General features: G+C 44.9%; 2 protein-coding genes across 2 annotated transcripts in view; one reads left to right on the top strand and one right to left on the bottom strand.

Moving 5' to 3' along the window:
* The window catches only part of kif28 (kinesin family member 28), a gene marked incomplete at its 5' end in the record, with an annotated part of 12,075 nt that extends 3,211 nt beyond the window's left edge, over nucleotides 1-8,864 (top strand). The window contains 14 exons of the mRNA XM_079662667.1: nucleotides 1-113; nucleotides 528-651; nucleotides 860-995; nucleotides 1,082-1,200; nucleotides 1,612-1,719; nucleotides 1,843-1,935; nucleotides 2,382-2,522; nucleotides 2,789-2,859; nucleotides 3,095-3,229; nucleotides 3,327-3,493; nucleotides 3,852-3,946; nucleotides 4,275-4,407; nucleotides 4,556-4,689; nucleotides 8,230-8,864. Of these exons, the coding sequence (XP_079518793.1) occupies nucleotides 1-113; nucleotides 528-651; nucleotides 860-995; nucleotides 1,082-1,200; nucleotides 1,612-1,719; nucleotides 1,843-1,935; nucleotides 2,382-2,522; nucleotides 2,789-2,859; nucleotides 3,095-3,229; nucleotides 3,327-3,493; nucleotides 3,852-3,946; nucleotides 4,275-4,407; nucleotides 4,556-4,689; nucleotides 8,230-8,388 (1,728 nt within the window). The 3' untranslated portion in view covers nucleotides 8,389-8,864. The remainder of the gene's footprint in view (nucleotides 114-527; nucleotides 652-859; nucleotides 996-1,081; nucleotides 1,201-1,611; nucleotides 1,720-1,842; nucleotides 1,936-2,381; nucleotides 2,523-2,788; nucleotides 2,860-3,094; nucleotides 3,230-3,326; nucleotides 3,494-3,851; nucleotides 3,947-4,274; nucleotides 4,408-4,555; nucleotides 4,690-8,229) is intronic.
* Nucleotides 8,780-16,745, bottom strand: part of LOC307028610 (frizzled-3-like) — a 30,713-nt gene continuing 22,747 nt past the window's right edge. Inside the window, exons 4-11 of the mRNA XM_079663780.1 lie at nucleotides 16,180-16,482; nucleotides 15,910-16,072; nucleotides 15,320-15,619; nucleotides 14,811-15,062; nucleotides 12,518-12,666; nucleotides 12,131-12,245; nucleotides 11,438-11,601; nucleotides 8,780-11,327 (exon numbers count right to left, since the gene is read on the bottom strand). Coding sequence (XP_079519906.1) covers nucleotides 11,105-11,327; nucleotides 11,438-11,601; nucleotides 12,131-12,245; nucleotides 12,518-12,666; nucleotides 14,811-15,062; nucleotides 15,320-15,619; nucleotides 15,910-16,072; nucleotides 16,180-16,482 — 1,669 coding nt within the window. The 3' untranslated portion in view covers nucleotides 8,780-11,104. The remainder of the gene's footprint in view (nucleotides 11,328-11,437; nucleotides 11,602-12,130; nucleotides 12,246-12,517; nucleotides 12,667-14,810; nucleotides 15,063-15,319; nucleotides 15,620-15,909; nucleotides 16,073-16,179; nucleotides 16,483-16,745) is intronic.

Raw genomic sequence — 16,745 nt, 5'->3', positions numbered from 1 at the left:
ATGACGGCTTTAGCATGTTCATTTCTCTCATTCATACTGTTTTGCATTTCAGGTGAATGGGACATCGGCCTGTGTGACTCCGCCCCGAGATACATCTCCATCAAGGGCTTAGGGTGAGTTTACCTCAGGGAGCAACAACACACCACAAACCCAGTCCAAGTAAAGTGAGATTAAAGACACTTAACAGTCTACTTCTAAAGGTGGTTGTATGCAGAGTACACACAATTCAAAGTTTGGACACAGATTGCTTCAAATGGGATTTGGAAACTCTTCTATTCTTTTTTTTGCGTGTTTCTCCTTAACAATGAGTAAGACATGAATAGACAGAAAACCCACCCAGTACATGCTAGATAAACTGCAGGACCTGTGACCCTTTTAAAAATAAGCATTTGAATCAAATGATATTTTAAGTGTTGGCTTGTCTGGAAGCACAGCCATTTTCAAGATTACCTTTTTTGGTCTTTTTATGCATGAGTTTATACACGCATATATATGTCTGCTCTGGTATGTGTGTTTTTCTGTGGCAGGATCCAGGAACGTCATGCTGTGTTCAGGAATGAGCAACGCCGGGTAACACTGACCCCACTGGCAGGGTCAAAGGTCATTGTCAACGGCAACTCTGTCTCCCAGGCAGCAGAGCTGCAGCACCTGGTGGGTGTCAACACACACACACACACACACACACACACACACACACACACACACACACACACACACACACACACACACACACACACACACACACACACACACACACACACACACACACACACACACACACACACACACACACACACTTTATGATGCGACCGTGTGACATACATACACAAAACCTCCTCCTCCTTTCTGTCTCCTCTAGGACCGTCTGATCCTTGGCTCTAACTGCACCTACCTGTTCATTGGTTTTCCCTCGGAGAGAGGCGGGGACGACTGGAGTCGCTATGACTACGACTACTTCCAGTCCGAGCTGGCTGCGGCTGAGGGAATCCACCTGGGTGAGCAGCGTCTACAGCGGGAAGTTAAGAGGTTTAACTTTGGTCTAAATATGATCAGATATCATTTCTGTGTGTTTCTGTGTTAGGTGAGTCCAGCGCTGGCTCCAGTCAGACGGACCCCAGCCTGCTGGCCGTCTTCTACGACTTCATCAAACTGATGCCCATGGTAGCCGAGGCCAACCAGATGAGCCAGGAACTGAACAAGGTAACACACAAACAGCAGCACGAGTTATTAAGGAAGAGTGGCTTTCCTGATGCAGTTTAATGATTAAATACATTCCACTAATTGAACTCACTTACCTTGCCTCCGCATTTGACATTTGGCTGTGTGAAATAAGTTACAAGTAAATTGATTTAAAAGTATTTTTAAGTAAAAAAATTAAATGAAAACATGAATTAATACATTTAAATAAATCAATAATACTCAAAAAATAATTACAGCACAGAATCATCACAGTTTATTACTTTTGTCAGATGTCGTAAAACTCACAAGCATTCTTCCTAACTTCATGTGTTTGTAACTTAAATGACACAGATATATTTTAGTTTGTGTCATGTGGTCGTTGTCAATTAACAACAAATAAACCCCTACATCTTATTGTCTCGTGTTTTTTAGGATGTTGAGTTTAAGTTGGAGATCAAGAATCTGGCGCTGTCGGATTCAAAAGGCCACGATCTGAAGAAGGAGATTGTTATCAGAGTCAGCGCTGTGGGAAGAAAACAGGTTATTATATCTCTCTTCTGTCACATACACTAACTCAAAAGCTTTTAAATAATTCCACTTTCGATTTATGTTTGAGTTCAGGTGTTTCATTTTTTTTTTAATTGCTATTACACTCTCTCCCAGGTATGGATGTGGTCCAAGACCAAGTTTGTGAACCGTAAATTCCTGATGGAAGACGCCTACCAGCTGCATCAGGCTGAGAAGAGCAGAGACAATGTAATTCTGTGCTTGTGTCTTTCAAAATGTAATCAGAGACCATTTACAAGTTGATTTTTCTCACAGACTACATGCAAAACAAACTTATTTAAGAAAATGTAAAAAACCCAACTTACTGAAAAGTGCACAAAAAAAGGACTTTAACCAAATAACTGTATATGGGATGTGTGTTGTGTATTTATTTTACTGCTTTAAAAAGAGAAAAAATCAACATTTGTGAAAGGGGCATGAGAGGAGACTCATAACTTCAATCGCAAACAAGTTATCTTTCAGTGCTTTGATGGTAAACGTGCTGCAGATGGATAGAATGTGTGTCTGCTTAGAAAATATGATGTAAGTTGTTTCATGTGTGCACAGTCAACCTTAGTTACTCTACCATTAATAGTTTTACATTTCAGAACATTGACTCGTTTGTTTTTTGTTCCTGATTATGTTCTTGCTGTCAGATAGCAGAGGGTCTGTCTACAGCTGTGTTACCCAGAGATAAAGACCCTTTCTGGGACCCTGTGGAGCCGCTGCTCCTGGGCTCCGCTCACCTCTGGCTTCAGTCCCTGGCCTTCCGCATCCCTCTGGAGGAGCAGCTGGAGGTGGGTGTCTTCATCTAAAGGGGCCTCACCATGTTCTCACTTAGTCTTTACGTCTTAATCATTGGTTTTACTAGTCATTCTATTGTGCTAAATAATTATAGTTACTTATTTTAACATATTGTTAATTATTGTAATCTAATGTATTGCAAATTAGTTTTATTGTTGTGTATTTTTTCTTTTAATCTTGCTCTGCAAAGCACTTTTGGCCTGCTTGATTACTGTAGGTTGGCACAGAGCGATATTTAGTTGATCATCTCTGTCTGCAGGTGCTGGGGTCAGAGGGCACGGAGGAGGCTATACTGCAAGCTCAGCTGGTCCCCTGCACTTCCACAGGACTGTATGACACACACGCACACACACACACACACACACACACACACACACACACACACACACACACACACACACACACACACACACACACACACACACACACACACACACACACACACACACACACACACACACACACACACACACACACACACACACACACACACACACACACACACACTGTGACTTACCTTAAACACTAATAGATTTAGTGTTAAATAAATGTTCTCGCCTTCCAGCGCTCAGGGCGAGGACGACATCCTGATCGACCCGTCTGAGTTACTGGGTCGACGTCTGGACTTCCAGCTGGTCCTGGAGCAGTGTTGTGGCCTCCGCTGGATCCGAGAGGCCCGGGACAGAGGGGTCCAGATTGGGTGAGAGATATGGGCTACATGTAGAGAGCTTAAAGTACAGACAGGACACACATCCAGAAGTGAGATATTTGTCGTCCTTCTTTCTCCGCTCTCTCAGTTTCAGGTTATTTGACTGCAGCCATCCTCTCTACTCTCCGGCCGTGTGGCACAACGTCAATCCTCTGTTGGACCACAGAGTTCACTTCGCCTCGCTCCACACCTCCCAGCGTCTCTTAGACTACCTGCAGAGCAGCGCAGTGGTGCTGGAGCTCTGGGGCCTTCAAGGTGAGGATGAAGAGAAACATGGAGGATTGTGGAAGATGCTGTGTGATGAGTTCAGCTCACGCATTTCAGTAAACACTTACTACAAAAGGTGCATACAATAATAATAATAATAATAATAATAATAATAATAATAATAATAAATAATAAATACAAAAGGTGCATGTAAAACAAATATATTTTACAGCAATATGAAGTTATGAAAGTTTTGCTTTACTATCTAATTTCACAGCAGCAGCCCAAAATAAATATCAGATATCAACGATGTTCATTTCCCACCACGTTGAATGATTACTAAGTTAGTGAGTAATACATTAATACTGGAGGCACTGCAGATGAACACACTGGTTTTCTGTTGCAGAGGGTTGTACTGACCTGGTATCATCTCTGGAGGGAGTGAGGATGACTGCAGAGGGCATCTTCATTATCGAGGAGGCAGGCCCAGCTAACCCTGCAGTTAGTTTGATGTTGAGTCTGTTAATCTTACAAAGAAACAACACGTTGTAGGAGATATATGTGCAGCCTTATCGATTATACATGTACCTAACTGTAAGATAAGTTGTTGATAGTGGAATTGTAAAATAATTGATCATAGGATGGGACCTACAAATATATCCCAAACAACTTTAGAGGATAGGCATGATTTGATTTTTGATTCAAAGCCCAATGCATGAAGCAAACATTCAAATCAGTGTGTGTGTGTGTGTGTGTGTGTGTGTGTGTGTGTGTGTGTGTGTGTGTGTGTGTGTGTGTGTGTGTGTGTGTGTGTGTGTGTGTGTGTCAGCCTGTAGACTCTGCAGAGATCAGCTGTTCAGTGAGAGCTCTTCAGCAGGATATGGAGGAACTGAAGAGTGTTAACTCGTCACTGAGAAAAGAAAATCATATTCTGAGAGAACAACTCAACGCTGCCAGGAATGGTAACTGACACACACACACATCACAACCAGCCTAATTTTGTTTTTAGTGTTATTAACAAAACTGGTTTACAGTTGTTACATGGCAAAATATTCCTGTTTATAACATGTAGAATTCAGACTCTAAGACAGCTTCCTCTCCCTGTGTCAGGTGGAGAGGGGGTGCGGGGGCGCTCGGTGCGTCCCAGCTGTGATGCAGAGTTTGGTCGCTCTCTCAAGGTGTTCTACCACAGCATGACCTCAGTCAGGGGTCAGCTGCAGCGGCTGCGCAGACACAAGCCCAGTGTACGTTACCAACTGTCTGCTGCCTCAGCATTAGTGAGCATTACTACAATAAGGCTTAAACCTTTGTTTAATACCAATCTATAGAGAACAACACACAATCAGGCACACAAATTAACTGGCATAAGAAAAGTGTTAGTAAGATTACACTGGTGATTGATGATTGAAAACATGTTTTACCTACTATCAAAGATTTCCTTGATCATGGTATGTTTGGAATGTGATAAAACAGTCCAAGAAAAAAAAGACAAATGTGAGTTCATTTATCAAATGTTATTATTTACAATTATTTAAAGTTTTTTTGAGAAAACTGAGACAACTCTTGTTTTTATAAATCTATTTTAAGTTAGCTATCTGTAAAAGTACCTAATACTAGTTGCTCATGTTAAGCCCTAGAGTATACGGTATCTGTGTATGGTTTCATATCAACGTTGTGTGTTCCTGAGGTGGTGTGTTCCTGAGGTGGTGTGTTCCTGAGGTTGTGTTCCTGTGGTTGTGTGTTCCTGAGGTTGTGTGTCACTGAGGTTGTGTGTCACTGAGGTTGTGTTCCTGAGGTTGTGTGTTCCTGTGGTGGTGTGTTCCTGAGGTGGTGTGTTCCTGAGGTGGTGTGTTCCTGAGGTGGTGTGTTCCTGAGGTTGTGTGTTCGGTCTGTGTTCCTGAGGTTGTGTGTTCGGTCTGTGTTCCTGAGGTTGTGTGTTCCTGGGGTTGTGCTCCTGAGGTGGTGTGTTCCTGAGGTGGTGTGTTCCTGAGGTGGTGTGTTCCTGAGGTTGTGTGTTCGGTCTGTGTTCCTGAGGTTGTGTGTTCGGTCTGTGTTCCTGAGGTTGTGTGTTCCTGGGGTGGTGTGTTCCTGAGGTGGTGTGTTCCTGAGGTGGTGTGTTCCTGAGGTTGTGTGTTCGGTCTGTGTTCCTGAGGTTGTGTGTTCGGTCTGTGTTCCTGGGGTTGTGTGTTCCTGGGGTTGTGTTCCTGAGGTTGTGTGTTCCTGTGGTGGTGTGTTCCTGAGGTTGTGTGTTCGGTCTGTGTTCCTGAGGTTGTGTGTTCGGTCTGTGTTCCTGGGGTTGTGTGTCACTGAGGTTGTGTTCCTGAGGTTGTGTGTTCCTGTGGTGGTGTGTTCCTGAGGTGGTGTGTTCCTGAGGTGGTGTGTTCCTGAGGTGGTGTGTTCCTGAGGTTGTGTGTTCGGTCTGTGTTCCTGAGGTTGTGTGTTCGGTCTGTGTTCCTGAGGTTGTGTGTTCCTGGGGTTGTGCTCCTGAGGTGGTGTGTTCCTGAGGTTGTGTGTTCCTGAGGTGGTGTGTTCCTGAGGTTGTGTGTTCGGTCTGTGTTCCTGAGGTTGTGTGTTCGGTCTGTGTTCCTGAGGTTGTGTGTTCCTGGGGTGGTGTGTTCCTGAGGTGGTGTGTTCCTGAGGTGGTGTGTTCCTGAGGTTGTGTGTTCGGTCTGTGTTCCTGAGGTTGTGTGTTCGGTCTGTGTTCCTGAGGTTGTGTGTTCGGTCTGTGTTCCTGAGGTTGTGTGTTCCTGGGGTTGTGCTCCTGAGGTGGTGTGTTCCTGAGGTTGTGTGTTCCTGAGGTGGTGTGTTCCTGAGGTTGTGTGTTCGGTCTGTGTTCCTGAGGTTGTGTGTTCGGTCTGTGTTCCTGAGGTTGTGTGTTCCTGGGGTGGTGTGTTCCTGAGGTGGTGTGTTCCTGAGGTGGTGTGTTCCTGAGGTTGTGTGTTCGGTCTGTGTTCCTGAGGTTGTGTGTTCGGTCTGTGTTCCTGGGGTTGTGTGTTCCTGGGGTTGTGCTCCTGAGGTGGTGTGTTCCTGAGGTGGTGTGTTCCTGAGGTGGTGTGTTCCTGAGGTTGTGTGTTCGGTCTGTGTTCCTGAGGTTGTGTGTTCGGTCTGTGTTCCTGGGGTTGTGTGTTCCTGGGGTTGTGTGTTCGGTCTGTGTTCCTGAGGTTGTGTGTTCGGTCTGTGTTCCTGGGGTTGTGTGTTCCTGGGGTTGTGCTCCTGAGGTGGTGTGTTCCTGAGGTTGTGTGTCACTGAGATGGTGTGTTCCTGAGGTTGTGTGTTCCTGGGGTTGTGTTCCTGAGGTTGTGTGTTCCTGTGGTTGTGTGTTCCTGAGGTTGTGTTCCTGAGGTTGTGTGTTCCTGTGGTTGTGTTCCTGAGGTTGTGTTCCTGTGGTTGTGTGTTCCTGTGCTCCTGAGGTGGTGTGTTCCTGAGGTGGTGTGCCCCTGAGGTTGTGTTCCTGAGGTTGTGTGTTCCTGAGGTTGTGTGTCACTGAGGTTGTGTGTTCCTGAGGTTGTGTGTTCCTGAGGTTGTGTGTCACTGAGGTTGTGTGTTCCTGAGGTTGTGTGTCACTGAGGTTGTGTGTCACTGAGGTTGTGTGTCACTGAGGTTGTGTTCCTGAGGTTGTGTGTTCTTGAGGTTGTGTGTCACTGAGGTTGTGTGTTCCTGAGGTTGTGTGTCACTGAGGTGGTGTGTTCCTGAGGTGGTGTGTCCCTGAGGTGGTGTGTCCCTGAGGTGGTGTGTTCCTGAGGTGGTGTGTTCCTGTGGTGGTGTGTTCCTGAGGTGGTGTGTTCCTGTGGTGGTGTGTTCCTGAGGTGGTGTGTTCCTGAGGTGGTGTGTTCCTGAGGTGGTGTGTTCCTGAGGTGGTGTGTTCCTGTGGTTGTGTTCCTGAGGTTGTGTGTTCCTGTGGTTGTGTCCCTGAGGGTGTGTTCCTGTGGTTGTGTGTCCCTGAGGTTGTGTTCCTGTGGTTGTGTGTCCCTGAGGTGGTGTGTTCCTGAGGTGGTGTGTTCCTGTGTGTTCCTGAGGTGGTGTGTTCCTGTGGTTGTGTGTTCCTAAGATTGTGTTCCTGTGGTTGTGTGTTCCTGAGGTGGTGTGTTCCTGTGTGTTGCTGAGCTGGTGTGTTCCTGAGGTGGTGTGTTCCTGTGGTTGTGTGTTCCTGAGGTAGTGTGTTCCTGTGTGTTCCTGTGTGTTCCTGAGGTGGTGTTCTTGAGGTAGTGTGTTCCTGTGTGTTCCTGTGGTGGTGTTCCTGTGGTGGTGTTCCTGAGGTGGTGTGTTCCTTTGGTTGTGTGTTCCTGAGGTTGTGTGTTCCTGTGGTGGTGTGTTCCTTTGGTTGTGTGTTCCTGAGGTGGTGTTCCTGTGGTGGTGTTCCTGAGGTGGTGTGTTCCTGAGGTGGTGTGTTCCTGAGGTGGTGTGTCCCTGAGGTGGTGTGTTCCTGAGGTTGTGTGTCCCTGAGGTAGTGTGTTCCTGAGGTGGTGTGTTCCTGAGGTGGTGTGTTCCTGAGGTGGTGTGTCCCTGAGGTTGTGTGTCCCTGAGGTAGTGTGTTCCTGAGGTAGTGTGTTCCTGTGTGTTCCTGAGGTGGTGTGTTCCTGTGGTGGTGTGTTCCTGTGTGTTCCTGAGGTTGTGTGTTCCTGAGGTTGTGTGTTCCTGAGGTTGTGTGTTCCTGAGGTAGTGTGTTCCTGTGTGTTCCTGTGGTGGTGTGTTCCTGTGGTGGTGTGTTCCTGTGGTGGTGTGTTCCTGTGGTAGTGTGTCCCTGAGGTGGTGTGTCCCTGAGGTTGTGTGTTCCTGTTCTCCAGGAGGACTCCGACCTGCTGAGCTTCAGGCTGTTTGTGGACGAGCAGAGTCATCTGCTGCGGGATTTCTCCGAGCAGCTGGAGCAGAGCGTCTCTACTCTCAAACAGGATGTAGCCGCCATCGTCCGCCGGAAACGAGAACGCTCGGGAATCTGGTCTTGACTGATGCACTGTTTACAGATTTGAACAAAGTGTTAAGAAGGTGAATGCATCTGGACTTTCTTTATTTTACAACACTGTAGTTTTCCAATGTGTGTAGGGTGAAGATTTGTATCATCGCTTTAAAGAGCTCAATCTAAAACCACAACATTATGCTATTAGTAAAACCAGCTTAAGAACTGTGGTTACAAAAGACATGCACTTATAGTACGTTTACATGTAATGATACACCTTGCAACAGTGTTACCAAGCATGTTATATGTGTGTAAGATGGGTCACATCATTTGATTTTTTACTGAAGGAGCAGCAGCCTCTGTTAAAGTGAAGGCATTCAAGATTAGTCGGCAGGAATCAATCGACAAGTGAGTTCAGTATTCAAATAATAACAAATGCATTTAAGTCTATAAAAAGTTTATTAGACTGCATTTCAAATAGGTCAGTACAGTCCAAACTGCAAATAAATTAAAAGGCAAATACAACTCAAGTTTCAGAATTCACAATATTATTATATTTCTTTCAACCGTCTTTGATAACAAGTCAAGAGACTGCTGTTCACTCTGAAGCTGTATCAAAGCATGACAAGAAGCAAGGAAAGCTCTTCTTCCTTATGTCTCATTACGGGAGGTCATTATGACTTTTTAGCTCAATTAAGATGAAGTGTTTTACACAGATTCACTTGTTCTAACGTCCAATTCAGAGGTTAAAGTAAATGGTGTTAAGCAGTCACAAATCGCAACAGAACAGACTGTTGCTGTAGGTCCAAATAAAGATGAGTGTGGGCACATTTACAAGAGGAGAGGCAGAAGGCAGATGTGAGGCAGGTTAGTCGTCGGATGACGGAGAGTCTATGTACAACAGATACAGGCAGGAGGTTGGTAATTGGAAAATATAAAGATGTCGACATTTACAGACGGGAGGAGAGAGGCAGCAGTTAAGGTCCAAAAAATGATCCAAGCCTGTTTGAACAGAGGAGGTAGCACAACGCCAACTGTGGGGAGGACAGACGGATATCCCACTGAAGGGTGTGTGTAGAGAATGTGTGTGTGAGAAGGCAGAACCCACGAGTCAATTGTAAAATTACATTTTACTGAAATTAAGGTTGTTCAGAAATATGCAAAACGATTTCTTCTGAACTGGTTTTTTGTGTTGACATTTTGACTATTTCTTTACAGAAACGTGTGTGTGTGTGTGTGTGTGTGTGTGTGTGTGTGTGTGTGTGTGTGTGTGTGTGTGTGTGTACAGAGAAGGCAGGGGATACAGGTGAGGTAGGTCAATTGGGTCTTAAGGGATGAGGGATGGGGAACACAAACCGTAGAAAAAGACTTACAATAGTCAGTACACTTCCTGCTACATTTACTTAAACGTAAAATATTGTCAGAGAAAATGTTGCAACCCGAAATTAAAGAACATTTCTTTTTTGAAACATGTCTGCACCTCTTTGAGTTTTGAGTTCTATGTCTGAACAGCAAAACAAACAAACAGAAGCCAAGAGCACAGTACAGAGTTAGCTGCATATCAAGTAGTGACATGATATCAGAAGGATCACTTTGCAGAGCACCAGTAAACAACCTTTCAGCCATGAGTGTGAGAGAATTAAGAATCAAAGCACTGTGAGTTTTGTTCAGTTTTCTCTCCAGTTTCTGCAGCAATGAGGCTTGAATGGTGAGATGGATGTGTTCTTGAATTTGAGTCACATTACTCTACATACTTTCATCAGTACTCTGAATCTGTTTAGGGTTTGGATTCTATGACATCAATTACTGAAAACTGACCAATCGCTTAATCGACTGATATAACTGTCATTTTTTTTAAAGCTGCCTTTTTTAACTGTCTGTAGAAAAGTACACATGAGCTGGACCAAATATAATTCCAGCTCGTTTCACCCGACCATGTCTGTGTTATATCTCCATGTTTCTGACTCTGAAACAACCTCTTTACATTCTGGATAGCACGGTTTTCAGCCCCCTCCCTTGTGCTTTTATTGTTACCATTGTAAGGAGGATTTCAGTTTAAAACATCAAGACCACTTTTTCTCACTCTCACACACAAACATACAAATTCACTAAACGAAGCTTTCAGCAGCAGACAGACAATTCACAGTATAAAAATATTCACTAAACCACAGAAAGGTCCACGATTTCACATTAAGCCCACATGTATAGGACTCTGAAGCCACACACTGAGAAACATCGTTCACTAAGCGCTCCAGAGCAAACAAGGATCGGGAATAATTGAGTCTTGGTCAAGACTGAGACCCAAATAAGTCAAAAATAGGCAAACCATTTAAGATTGTTAGAAAAGCTATTCACATAGGTCCAGCAGGATGGTGACGCCTTCAAAAGGCTGGTCCTCCATCTTTCTCTCTTCCATTGTTTCCTATCCAGTGCCAGCTCTGGTTTACCCGGGAAACCAAATGATCCCTGAATAAAGTCAGCATGTCACCGAAGGTCTGGAGAGATGGACGTATTGTTGTTAGTCTGAGTCAGGCATTCAGGAGTCATCCGCTGTCAATTTAAATAATTATGTAAACAAACTTCAGCTTTACAGTGAAACTGACTCATGATCAGTCGAGTACTGACTGAACTGCTGATCAGCGAGGAACAACCAAAATATCACTGGAACACTCTCCACCTTCAGAGAGGAAACACTTAACACAGACGGGTGTGTCTCAGCGCAGGGTAAATCTTCAAAGGCGTCCACAGCCTCCTCAATGATCCTCTCAGGCGCTGGTGGCGTCGTTCGGAGCTGCCTGGCTGTCACTTCCTGTTGTCCCGTGTGTGACGAGGGTCGCTGCGGCCTCAGACACGTCTCGCTGGCTGCCGTGCTTCGAGTGGCCGTCTATCTGATGCACGCTGCCATGAGCGGAGAGCGGGTGGTCCAGACGTGGCATGCTGCCATGGAAACTGCGTGCCTCTGTGCCTCGGTAAACCACAGAATCACTCCTGAGAGAGAGAGAGAGAGAGAGAGAGAGAGAGAGAGAGAGAGAGAGAGACTTATTGTCATCTGAATCACAACTTCTGACGGACAGATGCTCATGGACTTCCTGCTCTACCTGTCGTCACGAGTGCGGCGCAGGCTGCCATGGTAACTGGTCTTGCTGTGGGCGCTGCTGGCTTTACTCCTGGTGGAGGCGGGGGGGCCGTGGTGAGTTCTGATTGGTTCGTCAAGGTCATCTAGGACAGCCAAGTGGGTGGAGGAGGCGTGGGTAGATGTGCCCTGCAGGAGGAGGGAAGGTCAGATAGATGTAAAAACTACGAGCATTAAACTCAGAGTATGTTCAAGTTAGGAAACATACTGTTTTTAACATTCTGCTTTTCCTCATCCCATCTTTTAGATGAAAATACTATAACTAGTTCCAATGCAAGTTATGAACTGTACTTCTACCAACAATATATGCTGTGTATCCCCCTGTGTGTGTAATGTGTGTAAACAACACAGAGTGGAGAAAGACATTTCCCTGTGAGGGATTAATAAAGTATGTCTTCTTCTTTTACATATCGTATGACCTTCTTTCATGATTCTGTTCACGTGCTATACTATGACTTGTTTTTTTCCAAGCTGCGGGAACGACTCGCCATCTCTAACGCTGGCGGGTGTCGGACTGTGAGTTTAGGAAGCGCTTGATATGATATGTAGCAGTTTTTTTCTATAAACGGAGCAAACATTTTAAATGCTTTTTCCTAAAGATACACAGTGTAGAAGCTGTGTGAGGTGGATGATAGGGTCTGAGTCCGGACAGTCCTACCTGAGTGGAGGTCCCCCTGGACTTCCTCACGACGGGGGGGTGTGGTTCTCGCAGCAGAGACTGGGCAAAGTCTGGCTGCTCCTGCAGAACCTGACGGGACTCGTTCACCCCACTGCTGCAGGGAGAGGAGAGGGAGAGGTTTACAAATATATATGAAATGTGGGGCATGTGAAAGGGTGTTACTGCTGGTTGTTACAACTGATGGTTATCAAAGACACAAAGACAATAAAATGGAAGAGCTTTTTTTTGTTTCCGAAAGCATATTCAGCAGTCCATATACAGAGCACGCACTCTTTGTATCCTTAGAAAGAAACTACCCTAATCAGAATAAGATTGAATTCATGCAGACGTATAAAACAAAGACAATCACAGGATCTCTCTTCTTACTCTTTGCGCCGGCGTCCGTGCAGAAAGTTGGCCCATTCAAAACAGGTTTTCTTGCTTCCCACCCAGAAAGCAGAGGGGATCCCAACGACCAACATCATCAGATATTTAATCAGGAACAAAACCATGGCTGGCCGTTTGGCTTTCTCCACCTGAACAGAGCAGAAATATTCAGTATTAACGCCACATTTATCCAATAAAGAGGATCCAGAGAGTTATAAATACAGCCTGTAAAAGAGGAAGAGGGAATATTTGTATTATTGCATTTTAGTTTTGATGTGAAGGACAGTTTTCCTATAATATAATGAAGATATATGAAATGCTTAGGAGGCCACTGAGAATAGTTGCACATTAACAGAAAGTATAAAGCAGTGATTTAAGCCTGGTCATGAATGATGGAAGAGGGGAGGTAATCCTAGAATAACCCAGCTGTTCAGCAGCTGAACTGCAGGACCCTCTATCTCCCACCAGAGGGCAGGAGAGCAGCAGCCGTATCGACTGAGAGGTAAGAACTTGCCTCTCGTTTTGGCTCTGGTTAACATAAAGCACATAACAGTAACATGATAGAGATATCAGATGTTGCCGTAGCAGAACATCTCAAATCTTTCTTTTTTACAATTCAGTTTAAACTTGAGGTAGTAGAGTAATGTACAGTATATTTTAATGTTTAAAAAGGAGCTGAACTATAAGAGTTGCAGACATGCTGCAGTACTTTTACACTCAAAACATCTCCTAAAGATAACTCTTAGTAGAGGAGGCCTTTTGACAAAGAAAAGTAGTTTTTTGCTTTTCAGAACCAGGGGCCAGAAGAATTGCTCTGTAATAATTAGCTTCAGTCTGTCTCGCCCTTCTCAGACTAAATGTCTCGGGTTTAAATGACACACACAGACAAAAATGAAGTCACTTGAACTTGAACAATGAGCCCAAAATCTTCAATTATCCAGAAACATGCAATTTGACCCTTTACACATACACACATTTGCATGCAAAGCCCCCAGGGTAAAGCTCAAATAACGCAAAGCAATATTGAAATTCCTGAGCCACAATAGGGCGTATAGAGGATCTCCCTTCGTGAGCGCTCACACACACAGCTCTGGACACATTCATGCACACATACACTAACAAGTAACATAAGCACTTGCACCTGCCTCCACCCCCTCTCATAAACTCTGTCAGTCACAAATTAGCTGACACGTCTCTATTATGAAACCACTGTTACGGCACTCGGCTGAATGATAGAAACATAAAAAAAAACCTTGAAGTTAGCTTTGATATGTTAAGATGAATGTGTGGGGAGTGTGTCTGCATTGTGCACATTTATTCAGTTATTAATATAGCACCAGACTGCATAAAAGACCACACTCCCACTACTCTTTACAATTGCTACAAAGACGTTATAGAGTACAGGCAGCAGAGCATGACTGAGCAGGCCCTGAGAGAGACACACAGACACAGAGAGCGAGACAGAGAGAGTGGAGGGGGAGACAGGCTCAGAGAAAGGGGTAAGTGTGTGAGACCTACCAGTAGGAGTGAGAGACAAAGAGGCAGAGAAACAGAGATGGTCGTTTTGTGTGGAATCTGTCCTGAGAGCTGTATTAGCCGAGCTAATGATGCATACTGCGCTCTGCTCCCTCCTCAGACACACACATGGTACACTGCCAGGTATCTCTCACCAACACACACACACACACACACACACACACACACACACACACACACACACACACACACACACACACACACACACACACACACACACACACACACACACACACACACACACACACACACACACACACACACACACACACACACACACACACACACACACAGATCTATATTAGATGTGTTTTCCAGTTTTAGAACCCAATAAAGTGCTTTTTGTTTGTTTCCAGATCTCAGATTTGACTTGAATTCAATTAAATGGTTAAAAAAAAGAAGGAAATAAAAAAAGATTACCCTTTTAAAAAAGGTCATAGGTCCATTCTTGTATATGTGTCAGTGTATCCAATCCATAGCTTATTTAACTGGAGAACCATACATTTGTTGATTTCAATTCCATATGTGTGATTGTGTGTGAGATAAAGAGACGCAGAATGAGAAGCATCACCACACAAACACTCTCTCCCCTCTCTCTCTCTCTCTCTCTCTCTCTCTCTCTCTCTCTCTCTCTCTCTCTCTCTCTCTCTCTCTCTCTCTCTCTCTCTCTCTCTCTCTCTCTCTCTCTCTCTCTCTCCTCTCTCTCTCTCTCTCTCTCTCTCTCTCTCTCTCTCTCTCTCTCTCTCTCTCTCTCTACCTTGTATGGGCAGGGGATGTGATAGCTCTTGCAGTTTTCCTCCATCCATGTTTTCTCCCAAGTGCTCCGGTAGGTATGTTCGTACAGGTAGCAGCCAATCACAGTCAACAAGGGGACCAGGTAGAGCACAGAGAACACTCCCATTCGGATCATGAACTTGACCAGTTTGGTCTGGTTCTCCTTCTCCAGAGGGATCTCCATACGCACCCGGTTCAGAGCCACAATGCCCACCAACAGGAGAGAGACTCCCACCTGAAGACAGAAAGATGGATGAGAAGTTAAGACTCAGAAAGATTACAGTTCATTATTTGTTTAAACGCATGGATGACTGTCAACCATCCAAACGGCCATTAACTAATCTCTCCGTCTCTTCATAACTCCAGCCAACAATACACTCTTGTTTCATTTCATCCACCCACCCACTCATCTGTTAACCCATCCATCCAACCTCCTCATCAGCTCTTTCATCCACCCACCCACCCACTCATCTATCTTCTGACTGTACTCACCGCCACATTGAGGCAGAGCGGAGCCAGAACAAACCACCTCAGGGCGTCCATGTCGTACAGCCCTATGAAACACACTCCACTGATCCCATCTCCTTCAATTTTGTTCAGGGCCAGCAGGGTGACGGTCAGGGCCCCTGGGAGGCCCCAGGCCACAGCATGGAAGATGAGGGCTTTCTTCTCAATGGCCTCGCTGCCCCATTTAGGCACAGCAGCCAGGAACCAAGTGATGGTCAGTATGACCCACCACACGCTGCCCGCCATGGTGAAGAAATATAGGACCATGAAGAACAGGGTGCAGACCTGAGACATGGAGATATAACCTTTGATCAATAATGTGGGAGAGACAGCCAATCATTAGCTAAAGAATGTAATGTTTAACTCTGAAATTAATCATCTAAAAGGCTTGTTACTGGGGTTTAAGAGATATACATTTTGAGCTGCCTCATGGTAAAAACTAAATTCTAATTGGTTTTATTCAACATTGCGGATGGCTTAAAATGTAAATAAATGATCAGTACTATCACTCAACAGGCTTTTTGCTGTGTGATGTTATTGTGGTGATCAGGATGGAAATGAAGTAAAACTCCCACCTTGTTGTGCGAGCCCTGGGTAATGGTTGAAGCTTTGAACTGGGACGGGCTGGCTGCGTTGCACGATACTCTGTCCTCCAACAGGAAGCCCAGAAAGAAGACCAGGGACACCATGACATAACACACAGCGTAGAAGATGATTGGCCGCTCAGGGTACCGAAACCTAATGAGGTAAAAACAAATAGGAAGAAAAGAAGAACAGAATAACAGTAAACAAATGTTTCTCTAAGTGATATTTCAGTTCATCATACAATAATCAGCCATTCACACCTGGTAACATCGATGAGAAACGTCAGGAAGGTGAAGAGCGTTGCGGCGAGACAGACAACAGACACGACTCCTATGAAGTAGCGCATGAAGTTCAGCTCTTTCTGGTTGAAGAACATCGAGGGGCACGGGCCAGAGCAATCCTTCTTGCCCATGAAGGTGTAACCGAGGTCCGGTTCCATCTTGAGCTCCCGCGGGCACCAGAAGCCGTACTCTCTGGACACCGTCAGGGACGACTCGTCTGTGGGGTCAGAGTCTGTCTGCAGGTCCTCTACACGGGGATAGGGCTCGTCACAATCTGGGAACCTGGAAAATAACAATTTGGTCGAATTATGAAACTATAAAACCTCTCAGTGTGACTAAATACAAACCCACAGTAGAAGAAACGACTTTATCCAGTGTGAAAAATGACCTGTGCAGTTCAAATACAACAAACACACTAATATTACAAGCTGTATTATCAACAGGGTTGTAAATATGTTTTTACTGCACATACACATTCTCAGAACATGTAGTAAAGTTATCTTCAGCTAAAATGACCATTAAAAAGGAATGGGAACAGATTTGAT

The sequence above is a fragment of the Notothenia rossii genome, assembly GCF_949606895.1.
Source record: "Notothenia rossii genome assembly, chromosome: 2".
Classification (NCBI taxonomy): domain Eukaryota; kingdom Metazoa; phylum Chordata; class Actinopteri; order Perciformes; family Nototheniidae; genus Notothenia; species Notothenia rossii.
Note: the sequence above shows the minus strand (reverse complement) of the source record. Positions and strands in the feature narration are given on the sequence as shown.